Source organism: Chelonia mydas, chromosome 1 (genome assembly GCF_015237465.2).
Source record: "Chelonia mydas isolate rCheMyd1 chromosome 1, rCheMyd1.pri.v2, whole genome shotgun sequence".
Classification (NCBI taxonomy): domain Eukaryota; kingdom Metazoa; phylum Chordata; order Testudines; family Cheloniidae; genus Chelonia; species Chelonia mydas.
This window is the reverse complement of record NC_057849.1, coordinates 157,029,778-157,044,370: the sequence shown is the minus strand read 5'-3', so window position 1 is coordinate 157,044,370 and position 14,593 is coordinate 157,029,778. Positions and strand designations below refer to the sequence as shown.

The following is a 14,593-nucleotide window of genomic DNA, read 5'->3' as shown; positions in this document are numbered from 1 at the left end:
CTCTAGCACCAAGATCCATTATTTAGGCTAAGCTCTTACACAACTAACTCTAGAACTCTCCCTGCCTCATTATAAATGTTTTGCAATAAGGAGTGGGCTCCATACAAGAGTTAATGCAGACTCAGGTTACATTAGCTTTTAGTAGAGTTACCACTGGTTGCAATGTGTGTCCTCCTGGCCATCCCTCTGTAGATCTATGAAGGGCACATGTTGGAGATAGTTGACATGCCCACACCAGTGTAGGAAAGGGGAAACCTGCATGCAGCGAGGATCCTCTTTGCCTGGATCCTGGGTAACAATTCCTCCCATAGCTTTTTATTTTTGTGAAACATGTAAGAACGTTAGACATTTTTCTACATGATCTACACCTAGTTTAATTGGAGCGGCTGCTCCATTTCTGTTTTGGGGGGGTTAAAATAATAAAAGCTAAAACGGAGACTTTACCCCCAACCCTGGGCACTATCATCTATTCACAGTTACTGCATGCACCACAAGAAAGCAATTTCAACGAGGCAGTTCTAAGTCTGTTGTAATACATTCAAGCCCAGGTTCCTTCCCTGGGTCATTCACATGTTTTTATGTAAATCAATTAATTCTTTAAGACACATTTTAACAGGTGTGTGTTTTTCTCTTAATAAAAAAGGAAAAAATGCATAAGGGTCACAGAGCAGTAAGGATTCAGTCTTGTGGGGCGCTGAGTTCTCTGTTTCTGATCCAGCAAAGCACTGCAGCATGTGCTGGGATTTTTCATTTGATTTTCAGAAGATGAAAATGTTGATTATTAAAAACCCAAACAAAACAGGAATTTCTATTTGAACCAAAATGAAAAAAAATGACAAGTTTACATTAAACTGCTTCCATTTTTCATAGGCGACTTCAAAGTGAAATTTCATGTGAAAAATTGAAGTTTTTTTAGTGTAAATTTGTAATTTGGAAATTTTTGCTGGAAAAGCCCCTGGGTTTTGACCAGCAGTAGTATCAGGTTAGTGGCCTACATGGGGAAATGGTCAACACTAAGACTAAGATTTTGTCATGGATATTTTTAGTAAAAGTCATGGACAGGTCACGGGCAATAAACAAAAATTCATGGAAGCTGTGACCTGTCTGTGATTTTTGCTGCTTCAGCTTCATGGTGGCTGGGAGCTGTGGGGTTCCCCCTCTGTCTGCGGCAGCTGGAAGCTGCAGGGTCACCATATTTCCCAAAGGAAAAATGGGACACCCCCAGCTGCTCCCCTCGTCCTTGGACCCTGAGGAGGGCCCCCTCAGGAGTCTGTCACCTGTCACTGGAACCATGCAGGGAGCCCCCTGTTGACTGTCCCTGGAACCCTGCCAGGGCCCCACTGGCTGCCAGTGCCAGAGTCCCGCAGCCCTAGGGGCTGAAGCAGAGAATGTCACTGAGGTCTCTGTATGTCAGGGATTCCATGACCTCCGTGACATAAACATAGTCTTAGTTATCACCCTCTATTTCTCTATTGGCCTGCCAGCTGAAAAGCCCTTAGGCCATCTTCATTTTGTCCCTTCTGCTGTACCAACCACATTATTGGTGCTTAGGCCCTGATGTAATGAAGCACGTAAGCACACGTTTAAGTCCCACTGACTTCAATAGCATGTGCTCAAATACTATGCTCAGGGTCTTTACAAATACATAATAAAATAATAAGACATACAGTATGCTACCCCATTGTTATGGATATTTTGTCAAAGACAAGAACACAGAAATAGGAGCTTAGAGATTACCAAGGTTATTTTTTTGTTGTGTTAAACCCACAAACTGTATTGGTTTAATATTTTCTATTTTCTGCAAAATAAACAATATTTTCATGTAAGCAAAAGGTGCAATGAAGCTCCGTGAGTGGGGATGTCCTTGGTAAAAAGAGGTCTTTGTCTTCTTAAAAAGAAAAGACAGGTTGATAGAAAGCACATTTCTTACAATTGCTTAGGAAGTAATGCGTACAAAGATTTTTCTGGATGGTTGGAAACACCCACCTTGTCCTGTCATAGGGAGAAGCTTGACTATTCAGTCGTGAAGTAGACAAGATAACAGTGGAGCCAATGGAAATGATGCCTACATAAAGGACTCAAGATTTACCCCTAGAGAGCTAGCAAAGTAACATCAAAACACTTCTTGTTACATTTTCAAAATACTAATAAAGGGCCTGATCGAAAAACCTACTGAAGTCAACAGAAAGACTCCGACACACTTCAATGGGTTTTGGATCAGGTCTAAAGAGTACGCTGAAGATCCAATGCTGGTTTTGTTCCAAGCACCTCACTCCTTTGCAACAGTCTTGCCGATTACCCCATTAGCAAGGGATCTCTGTCTCAGCAAATACCAATACATTTTAAAGGCATGTCCCTGCTCTCCTTTCATAGGCCAAACTCCATTCCAAATCAAAGATTCATAGATTCTAAGGCCAGAAGGGACCATTGTGATCATCTACTCTGACCTCCTGTATAGCACAGGCCATAGGACTTCCCTGAATTCATTCCTGTTTGAACTAGAGCAGTGGTTCTCAAAGCCGGTCCGCCGCTTGTTCAGGGAAAGCCCCTGGCGGGCCGGACCGGTTTGTTTACCTGCCACATCCGCAGGTTCGGCCGATCGCGGCTCCCACTGGCCGCAGTTCGTCGCTCTAGGCCAATGGGGGCTGTGGGAAGCAGCGCAGGCCAAGGACGTGCTGGCCACCCTTCCCGCAGTCCCCATTGGCCTGGAGTGGTGAACCGCGGCCAGTGGGAGCCGCGATTGGCCGAACCTGCGGACGTGGCAGGTAAACAAACCAGTCCGGCGTGCCAGGGGCTTTCCTTGAACAGGCGGCGGACCGGCTTTGAGAACCACTGAACTAGAGCATCTCTCTTAGAAAAAACATCCAAACAGCAAAGTTAATGAAGGTTTTGCCTGTGTAAAGTATACAGGGTGAACGTGCTGAAATAGTTACTGGACATAAGGAAAACCAAGCACAGCAGAAAGTGATGCAAGCAAAGATCACAAATAAAGGCAGAAGACCCTTTTATTTCGCATAGACAAAATGCAAAGTGTGTCTCATTAAATTATTAAAAAAAAAAGCAAATTGATTTCCCCCCCTCCACTGACAGCACTCATCCTAATTAACAACAAAACAAAAAGATCGATCAAGGACCCATTTTCTAATTTAAAAAAAAGTGTGCAAACATGACAAAAGACTTTTTGATTTCCCAGATCAATGTCCCTGTTAAATTCACAAATAGGGTGATTTGTTTTCCTTCTTTTTAATCTTGTGTGATGGAACTTCCAGTTAAAATGTTTTATTTAGTCCCCATGCACTTTGTAGAAAATCAGTAAAAACACAAAAGCTTGTGAAGATCAGAAAACTGGACTTCTTTTACCCAAAAATTCAGATGTCCAGTCAGATGAAGCTCACACTCAGACAGAAAAAAAGCAGGAGAGTCTTTGCACTGTCTGTAGTTTGCATTTTTTTCAAATATTTTGGCAATCTTCTTTAATTATAAATATTGGAATTCAATAAAAAAGGTAGCTTTGATTGGTTTTTTTAATTGTAAGTATTTACAGCCACTGTCCAGCCATGCTCTTTTTGTTATACTAGGGTGTAAGATTTTGCGTAGGGATTGTTTCCTTTCAAGTGGCCCCGGGAGTCCAGCAGGGATTCTTGGGAGCTGCTCATTTTAGCTGCCTGTCCTAGCTCAGCCCCTTCTCGCTGAGGTAATGTTGCCACGGCACCAGGTTGCCATGACTGTACTTCTCTCGTGGAGGATGTTTCCATAGGTATCGGCTCCAGAACAGTGGGACGCTTCAGGGTTCGGCTTTTCTGAGGTTCCAAGCAGGCTTGGCCCAAACCCAGGTCTCTGCTAGTGCCTGAAACTCCTCGATTCAACAAAAAGTCCATTCTAAGATACGGTGGCAAATGCATGAGGTCACCTGTGAAGAAAAATATGAAAAGACACCTCTTAGTTATCTTCATGCAATTCAGTAAACTGCCTATTTGGCTGATATAGACTCAAGCATTTAGGCAGCCATTTAACCTGATTTCAAACCAAGACTTCCCTGACCCCGTCAGAATGTTCATAACACAAAGGCAACGAAGCTGGTCAAAATTTATTTTATTTTGTATGAAAAAAAATTTGAAGGACTTTTTTCATAATTTATCGTTAAAGACCAAAAAATAATATTTTTTTTGGTTTTTGGTTGTCAAAAACTGGAAGGCTTTGACTACTGAACGTTGAAAAATATTGGTTTGGTTTTCAGTGACCCCTCCCCCCCCCGAATTTTGACTAAAGGCTCCATCTAGCACAAAAATAATTAATTATACAACATTTGGATGAAATAACACTAGGTTACAAATTTAAACACCCCAAAGTTAAAATATAAAAAAGTGAGGGCCCTGATAGTAATCTCAGTGTGCCCTCTTTGCACAGCCTGTACATCTTATGACATCCATCACTGGTCCCCATCACAACACCATCTGAGTGGTAGAGAAGTTCTATCATCCCTATTGTACAGATGGGGAACTAAGGCACAGAGCTGAAATCTGCGGTAGCGCAGGGTATTGAATCTGGGTCTCCAGATTACCCAGGATAGTGATCAAGACTCTACAGCATCCGTCTTTCTTTCCTTATGGTAGACGTTTAACTACACACACATTCACTTATTAGCGTACACATTAAAAGAGCAACACAGGGATACAAAATACAACACATGAACAAAAAGAAAAAGGAGTACTTGTGGCACCTTAGAGACTAACCAATTTATTTGAGCATGAGCTTTCGTGAGCTACAGTGAGCTACTCACTGAGCTGTAGCTCACGAAAGCTCATGCTCAAATAAATTGGTTAGTCTCTATGGTGCCACAAGTACTCCTTTTCTTTTTGCGAATACAGACTAACACGGCTGTTACTCTGAAACACATGAACAACTAACACTGTTCAGTTAGCATTACTATGAACCCTCACTTTTTTCATCTCCTGACTTTTGAGCATTTATAGTTGTAGCCAATAATGCTACACTGATGGGGCTAGAGGATTTATGATTGCACACGTCCTCCCATCATTTTTTGCAGGCAAGGGGCTTCATACAGAGCTAGGGAACCCACTCCCACTCTCGAGTTGGAATACCCTCTTTGGAGCTGCTCTGTGGTCACTGTGCACCACGTGGGGAAGAAGATTTAGCGTATCCTTGTTCTTATGTATGCATCTGCCCATCTGCTAGCCCTGCTACACAAATCAGTTTAATTTAATCTAATATTGTCTTATTCTTTCATAGACTGACTTGCAAAAATTCAAGGAGACCAGAAAAAAGAAGCAAATTTAAAGCATGTTTCCTTCCAAAAAGTTTTGATGTTGAAGATGTATCCATGGGTGATGATGGTGAGAAATACCTTCAGATCTGAGTTCTTGGTATAGCACAATAATGACAATTCATCAATTTTGGGCATCCACTCCCATCCACAGCCACATAACTGAAGATCTCTAACACTGCACCTCACAGGGTTCCAGAGTCTGGGCTCCAGCCGAAGCCCTAATGTCTACACCGTAATTAAACAGCTCCCTAGCCCAAGCCCCACAAGCCTGAATCAGCTGGCGCGGGCCAGCCACAGGTGTCTAACTGCGATGTAGACATATCCTAAAAGGGGATGAGAGTTCTCAGAAGCTTATAGTTTTCTATTACAATGCAACAGCAACCGCTTCCAACATCCCATTCCAACTACAATGGATTTAGATAAATTGGGGAGCAGCATTTTCACATGTCAAAGTACCCCTGTAAATGGAAATAATTCCCTTCAGGGTTATATGTAAAATGACACCCACATTTATAAAATGAATGCATGAATGCATGTGTTTTAAGTAGAAGTCTTTTCTAGAGCAAACAATAGTACATAAACCTGAACTGTTGGAAATGGCAGAAATACAGGCTGGTCTGTGTCAGTTTCATAAACAGCAGAGGACTTCTTGGTACCCTGTTGCAGAGACAGTTTGATGCAGACACGGTGGCAAAAGGAGAACCCATGCATGGCATTAAGCAACAGGCTGCAATTATTAAACTTTAACACAAGGGAGGGGAGCTACCCACCAATCATCCTTACTCTCCTATACCAGACATGGAGTTGGTTCCAGGACTCCTTACCATATGACCCATAACATGAGGTGGCTCTCCTCAACCTACCCCCCAGGACTCAGCTCTCTCTGAGTCCTAGCACCTTCCCCCTCTGTGAAGGGGATAGAGGGTGCAGCAGGGTGGGGACCGCAGCCCGCAAAGGCCACAAGGTCTCACCCTATCACATGAGCCCAAGGCCCATCACCGAAATCGCACGTCTTTTACTTCTGGGAACTGTTCATTTTATTCTCTTACCCACACTGGAAACTGGCCACAAGTTGAGACGGATAAACAACTCTACCCAAGTACCTCATGTAGGTAGTAAGCATGATCCTACTTAACCCATGGTGGCTTGAAAGTGCTGCAAGGAATGCAAAAATCTCACTGGTCCTCTGCCAAACAGCCCATGGGAGAAAAAAATCCTTCCTGACCCCCTAAACAGGTAATTGGCAACACCTGCAGCATCTGTCAGGCTGGGTTCCCATTCCTAGTTCGGTGGGTGGGGTGGGCTGCTGGAATAGAGCCGAATAAGGCTCCACATGGCCCCTGAACTGGACTAAATTCTGGGAGGTGGGGAATGCTGGTCAATCAGCATCCCTCTCCTTGAGCTGGCCAATGGGTGCCAAAGACGCCCATAGAAGGAGCTACATATTATGCCTGGGCAAGTTCCTCCCACCCTTGCTACTGGGATTGTCCTGGCCCTGTCAACTGATGCGGGAGGGTGGTATTTTTGACTAATCAAACTGAAAGTTGCCCAATACCTTAAAATAAAGCAGATTCTTTACCTTGTCCTAAAAGTAAAGGCAATGTTATTGTTATCTTAAAGATAAACAGCTTCTAATCTATTCATGATTTAAAGTCACAGACAGAAAAATTGCTGAGAAGTTATATTTGGACAGAATCACAGTTTATTCCTGTGGATCTCCTGCAGGCACTGTCTGGCACCATATGTTTTATTCTAGTTACATTTCCAATACAGATGTACAGTACACTGTATTTAACCCCCACATAGTAGGATGTAGTGCAAGTCTCAGGATTCAGCTGACATACTGCAGCATCATTTATACAAGAACAGGAAAAACAGTGTGTGCCCATAATCATATGGTTACCACTCAGAAGATGAAAGGCAAATTGTCAAGGGCCTAATAATTACTACTTTACATTTCACTGATACCTCATCCCAAAGCAGTTTACATGTACATGAGTCACTTTAACTACTGCAGGACTGCAGCCACCACCAGGGTGAAGTGCACCATCACACAGCTTCACTGCTCACCTGGTAAGGACAGGAAGTGAACAACAGTGTATGCAACTGAAATGGGAGGAAGACTTATGGTAGATGGTACGTAAGTACCCATACAGGCCCTTGGGAGTCACACCTTTATGCTTGCAAACATTTTGAGGTTATTAGCCATCAGGACCTGGGTTTTATGTTGCATCGGAACAATGACACACTCAGCAGCACAGAGCCCTTTAACACCATGTTGGAACATTGGTTCCATACGATTCAGGGAACGAGCGCTACCTACTGTACTGAATCACCAATACCGTTTTGTGCAGCAACGGCCTTTTCCCTGGAGATCACTGTCATCATAGTAATGCTTTTAGCACACTTAACTCCTACTACCCACAGTGCAGACGATATAGCTGTACCACTTCATTAACAGTAGAATGGAACTGGTCATGTCTTAAATATGCCATACAAACTGGCCATTTATACCCTTTGCTGCTTGCACTGTATGTTCCCCACAATATACTTTATGTAACAGTAACAAGATCAGAGTGAAATCCAGATCTTATTGGCAGGCCCCAGCTCTCATATTAAATATGCATTTCAATCACTTACCACTTTGCTGCTTCCTGAGACTAGTGGATTAAACATGGATTGTAAAAAAGAAAAGTCTTTAACTTCATATAGCTTAGGATTTTACTTTCAAGGAGCCGGATAGAAAACAATATATATACACACATTTGAGAGCTTTCTGGACCATATGAAAGAAAAAGGGTTTCTCTAAATCCACTTCTGCTAGGAGAGTCTTTAATCTTTACAAACAATATGCAGTCATTTTTATAGTAATCTGCATATGAAGGGGTGCACAATTTTAACAGGATTGTATTAATACATCACAAAATAAGAAGTGCAACTAGATACAACCTAGGTGGAGCTACTATAAGGTGGATGCATAACTGGTTGGACAGTCATTCCCAGAGAGTAGTTATCAGTGGTTCACAGTCATGCTGGAAGGGCACAACAAGTGGGGTCCCACAGGGATCTGTTCTGGGTCCGGTTCTGTTCAATATCTTCATTAATGATTTAGATAATGGCATAGAGAGTACATTTATAAAGTTTGTGGATGATACCAAGCGGGGAAGGGTTGCAAATGCTTTGGAGGATAGGATTAAACTTCAAAATGATCTGGACAAACTAGAGAAATGGTCTGAAGTAAATAGGATGAAATACAATAAGGACAAATGCAAAGTACTCCACTGAGGAAGGAACAATCAGTGGCACACATACAAAATGGAAAATGACTGCCTAGGAAGGAGTACTGCGGAAAGGAGTACTGGGGATCATAGTGGATCACAAGCTAAATATGAGTCTACAGTGTAACGCTTTTGCAAAAAAAGCAAACATCATTCTGGGATGTATTAGCAGGAGTATTGTAAGCAAGACATGAGAAGTAATTCTTCTGCTCTACTCTGCACTGATTAGGCCTGATTGGAGTATTGTGTCCAGTTCTGGGTGCCACATTTCAGGAAAGATGTGGACAAATTGGAGAAAGTCCAGAGAAGAGTAACAAAGAGTAACAAAGGAAGATTGAAAAAATTGGGTTTGTTTAGTCTGGAGAAGAGAAGACTGAGAGGGGACATGATAACAGTTTTCAAGTACATAAAAGGTTGTTACAAGGAGGAGGGAGAAAAACTGTTGTTCTTAACCTCTGAGGACAGGACAAGAAGCAATGGGCTTAAATTGCAGCAAGGGAGGTTTAGGTTGAACATCAGGAAAAACTTGCTACCTGTCAGGGTGGTTAAGCACTGGAATAAATTGCCTGGGGAGGTGGTAGAATCTCCATTATTGGGAATTTTTAAGAGCAGGTTGGACAAACACCTGTCAGGGATGGTCTAGATAATACTTAGGCCTGCCTTGAGTGCAGCGGACTGCACTAGATGGCCTCTCGAGGTCCCTTCCAGTCCTATGATTCTCCAAAATCCCCTAACACAGTATGTAAAGTTATCTTGGATTTACCCTGAACACTAGCTATTTTGTGTGATGTGCAGATTTTCATATTGTAAGGAAGCAGCAGTTTTTGTAACAAGAAAAAAGCATCATTCCCTGCAACTTCTAAGATAAACAGATGATTAAAAGTGTTGAAAAAGAAAACTTTCAAGAATCTAACTCCCCCCCACCCCCCTCGCTAGGACTGGAGCCATATCACGGCATGAAAAAAGTCTTTGATTTGTTAGAACTAATATTTCTGACTGAAAAACAGTCTTTGAAGTATGACCACAGGGGTCCACTTTGGCTTCCTAGATCAAGGGTGAGGGTATTTTAAGAAGATTAAGAAGGATGGGAGAGCCATGGCTACAGAAATAACATGGCAAGCTTTCATTTCTCATATTTCCTGATACATTGGTCTATTTGTTTTTCAGTTTGTTCCTACCCTGCCAAAGTTGAATTCAGTTGAATGTTAAATTTTTCAGGCAAAGCATTATGAAGTTTTAAGATGGTTCATTGCCTTTGATGCTCTAATTACCTCTTTTCAGTGCTGTGTGCACCTTATTAGCAATGAAAGCAAACCTTTCAAATGCGTAAGCAGGGCAAAGGAATACGTTTAATAATTTATGCATTTAGGCTTAATTAGTACAAAAACCATTCAGAATCTATAGCTTTCTGAGGGGTTTAAAAATAAGAGATATACTGTCTGTGGAAAAATGGAGTATGTACATCAATAATAATCATCCATTCAAATATGAACCCTGCAATTTAATTGAGCATTGACTTTGTCCTTCCTTCTGAGTGGCAAAACCTCTACAGCAGTTGAAATAGTCCACGCAGTACATGTTATGAAGTGATATCTTCTAAAAAATTTAAATAACCAAATACTGTGACTTCCCTACATGCATTTATCATTTACAATATCTTTTGCCCAGAAAAAGGATGTTTCCTTAGGCTGTGACTGCATTGCAAAAAAGGTGTGTTTTTACACTGAGAAAGCTAACTTGATGGAAAATCCTAGCTGAGATGGGTAATTGGTACCTTCATGCAGCTAAGAGAGGTCAGATCCAGGCTGGGGGACATAGCGCTGACCTTGACTGCCTACAATGAGATAAAAACTACTTATGCTTTTCCTCCACTAGGATTTTACAGTGAGATAGCTATTTTGATCCAAACCACCAATTAAATCAAACCCAAACCAAGCCCACATCTTTTTACCTGTGAAGACACCTAGCCTAAGTATCCTTCAAACTTCAGACAGTTCCTCCATCTTTTTTTTAAATTGTTCCACACAAGCCAAGGATCTGAGCCACACTCATTATGGGAGTCTCGTAGGCTGTAAAAAGATACTGCATACCGAACTGGTAAGGGTATCTGTGTGGTGTGTCTAATGGATCGTGACTTTGCCAAATCAAAACCAATTTTCACCTGAACACCCCAAAGTATTTCTCCTCAACGACGACCATTTTCGTGACAAATTTCAACATTCTATCCCCACCTCTTGAGGTGTGAAAGGGGGTCAAACAAAGGGGGCAAGATTTTGAATAATCAAAAAGGGTTTTTGTTCTCAAATAAGGCTAAACAGTTTTCACTCAAACATTAAAAAAAATTCAGCTTGGCTGATCGCAGGCTTAGGAAACATCAGTTCAAAAGAGACATTTCAGAAAGTTACAAGTGGCTGAAAATTGGGTGTCAGGAAATTCTGACACCCAAGTACTCCTTTTCTTTTTTAGGATATTCTTAGATAGCCTGGCTGTAATACTTCTTACAATTGTTGCTGTCAGTATTTTGAAATGAGATCTTGCGCCCACATTGTCCATTTTCTGCTGCACTGAACCAATAGAGTTGTCTGTGTTGCATTACAATCATTTCCATAGCAACAGGCTATGGAATTATAATAATCACAAGGAATAACTGGAGCTATGAGAAAGAAAAAGCCTCTTTCAAACACAAATCTTAGGGTTAGATAGTGCTCATGTTTTACTCAACTGAGCAGGGCAGTAAGAAGGATCAGCCTGTGCCTCCTAGCTTGGCCTACACAGATCTTGGGTTTGAGTCTGATGGAGAGCACATCTCTTGGTTTGTGAATGCTAGCCCCAGAGAATAAATGGGCAGGGAGAAACTTTGCTCCACTTCCTCCCCTTCTTACTCACTGGCAGAGTAACTGGCCAGCCCTGAGGGGGAAATAAGCTCTATCCTTTCAAGAGCTAAAGTTACTTATGCTCTTTCACAGAAGAAGGGGAACAGCTGTTCCTGGCAAGTAGAAATTACATCACCCCTTCCTAAGAACTGAGTCTCAGGGTACGTCCACACTGCAGTTGGGAGGTGTGATACCCTGCACAGACATACACGTGCTAGCTCTGCTTGAGCTAGCACCTAAAAAAAGCAGTGTGTCCCCAGTTGCATAGGCTAGCTGCCCAAGTACAATCCCACCTGACCCCTAGGGAACATAGTTGGGCAGCTAGCCTGAGACACCATTGTGTCACCGTAGTCACCCTGCTATTTTTAACGTGCGAGCTTGAGCAGAGCTAGTGTGAAACTGTCTACCTGTGCTGGGAATTACACCTCCCAGCTGCTGCGTGGACTTACTCACAGGCTCAATTTAGCCCTTAAAGAAAAGGAAAAGGAAAAAGATTAGAAAAATATTAGACAAATATGTTTTAAATGTTCGCTTTTTTCACGACTGCTCCAGTGTGCAAGTCCCTCTAAGCGATTTATTTTCATCGGTTTGGAAATGAAACAAAATGCTGTGTTAAAACAGCGAATGAACACAGCCAGGGTGTTTTTCATTAATATACTAATACGGAAAACTGAACAGAGGGCAGAGTGTTCAAACAGGACTCCACTGTGTGCTGAAGACTAGTTGAAAGGGAACTGAAATTTCCCCATGCAAATTAGTGACTGCGCAACTGAACAGAGCCCTCAGCTAGCTCTCAAGCAAATGGAGCCTTCCAGTAGCAATGGGCTATGGAAACCTACGTTCTTTTGGGCACTTCAGAGCACATGGGGTGACCTCTAGACCCTCTAACAAAACAGGCAGGGTGACTGAACACCAGGTGAAACAATCTTTCAGCTTTAATAGGAAGCTTTCCAGAACACGTGCTTTGTAGCAGCCTCAGAGCTTGCTCTGGTTGCTGAATCCCTTAGGTTAGCCTAAGCCAGAAGAGGAAGTGTAACCGCATGCTTTATACCACAGCATTTGTCTTTCTTTCTCCAGGGGAGGGAAAGAGAACCAGTGGGGAGGAGACATCTTAGTTGGATGGTCTGTGCAGACAGCCAGGCAGGGTACCTCAATTAGAAAAACCCAGAAACTTTGAGAACAGGTTGTGGTAGTTACTAGGCACGCTCAATAACCGTTCTGAGGCTGTATAGGAAATTTTCATTGAGGGACGCTTACCTGGCAGGTTATACCCTAGTAGCCCTCTGAGAGTGGAGCCAATCATAGATGGGGGTAAAGAAGGTTATAAGTAGAGGCATTAAAAACAGCCTTCTGGACTCAGTGACTGATCAGCACAGGACCAAGAAATGTGATTGCTGTGAGGGCTGAGTCCCAGTCCCTGTACTACTTTGGATACAGACTTCTGTTGCACCAGCAACTGTGAGGACCAGTCAGCTATTAACCCAAGGGCTGCGATGCCACTAGCTGTGGCAATCCCCAGACTGTTTGTTTGCTGACAGGGCTCTGAAGTGCTCGAAAGGACTGAGGTGCTGCCAATCTCCTCCAGCTCTGAAGACTACAGATGACACACGCTATATACTATGGTCACACTATTAAGACTGAGAAATCATCTCAGAAAGGAGATCAGAGGGGAATGTGTCTTGGTGTGTGTGCTGAAGTACAGCAAGTGTTATGTCGAAATCTTATATCTGAATCTTTGTAACAGAAACAAAGGGGGATAATACTTAGTCCTGTCAGGGGTGCAGGGGACTGGGCTAGATGACCTCTCGAGCTCCCTTCCAGTCCTATGATTCTATGAGTCTAGGAAAAGTCTGTGTAAGGAACACCAATAGATTTACTGTCTAATAGCTTTTGTTTAAAAGTTATTCATAGTATTCCCAATACCATTTACAATGTTTGATACTATTAATAATGTGTTTTGTGTGCATTAAATATTTGTGTATGGTATAGGTCTCTGAAATTGACTGGGACCTATTAACATCTATTTACTAAGGTTTTACCTACAACAGCCCTGAGGTTTAACTTGGTGTATTGCTTTTCAAAAAGTCCTGAAAAGACAAAATGCTGGCCTGTGCTCCAGCAAAGAGTTAAGTTCAGGTGCAAGAAGGAGGAGAGTGCATGGTTATAAAAACTATTGGCTGAGTTATGCCCTGCCTCCCCTATTACAGAAGGACTGGGCCTAGCCTATTTACTCCTTTTTCTACCCCAAGGTAGCTAATATCTCATAGACACACTAATAGAGAGACAGAACTATTATCTAACCCGAGTTGGAAAGTGTTTGTCAAAGAAGGAGGGGCTCTATTATTGACTACCCATGTAGCAGGGAGCAAAAAGGAAGTGGAAGTGTACTCATTCTCTGATTGGCTAGGAACCTAGTTGTGAAAGCACTCACTAGTTCTCAGCTTGGTTTGAATGCTTTCAACTAGAGCTCAAACGCCAATGAAAACACCTCAAAGGGCTCAACTTTTGGCATATTTAAATGAGTTAAAGGGTTAATTTTGAATGGGATGAATTTTTGATGCATTTTAGTAGTTTGCTAACTTGCAGCTGCATGTGGGGAGGGATAGCTCAGTGGTTTGAGGATTGGCCTGCTAAACCCAGGGTTGTGAGTTCAGTCATTGAGGGAGCCATTTAGGGATCTGGGGCAAAAATTGGGGATTGGTCCCCCTTTGAACAGGGGGTTGGACTAGATGACCTCCTGAGGTCCCTTCCAAACCTGATCTTCTATGATTCTTTTTTCATATGGGTAACCACTATGACATTAGAGCCCATGCCATTCCATATTTAGAGTTTCTCACAGAGATGGAGATAGAGGTTTTAATAGTTCACAGATGGTACTAAAAAAACAAAAACAAAAACAAAAATAACCCCAAGATGAAAACACGGACATATGCCCATAAGCACATAATGCAAAAGAAGTAAAATCTCCCTGATACACTCTGCTAGTGAGGGACTCATTTGGAGATATCCAGAACTTCCCTGTAATATTTATTATATCTAGACTGGGATATTAAAACTTCTTTAGTTCCCCTCATGGTTGCACTTTATACTTGGGAGAGGAATTGTTTTTATGAAATCTCTGCAGAGCTATATATCTGTGCACTCCTATATACTTA

The 14,593-nt window shown here is 42.3% G+C and overlaps 1 protein-coding gene across 1 annotated transcript in view; it reads right to left on the bottom strand.

Moving 5' to 3' along the window:
• Positions 1-3,052: 3,052 nt before the first annotated feature.
• The window catches only part of DSCAM (DS cell adhesion molecule), a 603,664-nt gene continuing 592,123 nt past the window's right edge, over positions 3,053-14,593 (bottom strand). Inside the window, exon 33 of the mRNA XM_043538206.1 lies at positions 3,053-3,910. Within this exon, the coding sequence (XP_043394141.1) occupies positions 3,570-3,910 (341 nt within the window). The 3' untranslated portion in view covers positions 3,053-3,569. The remainder of the gene's footprint in view (positions 3,911-14,593) is intronic.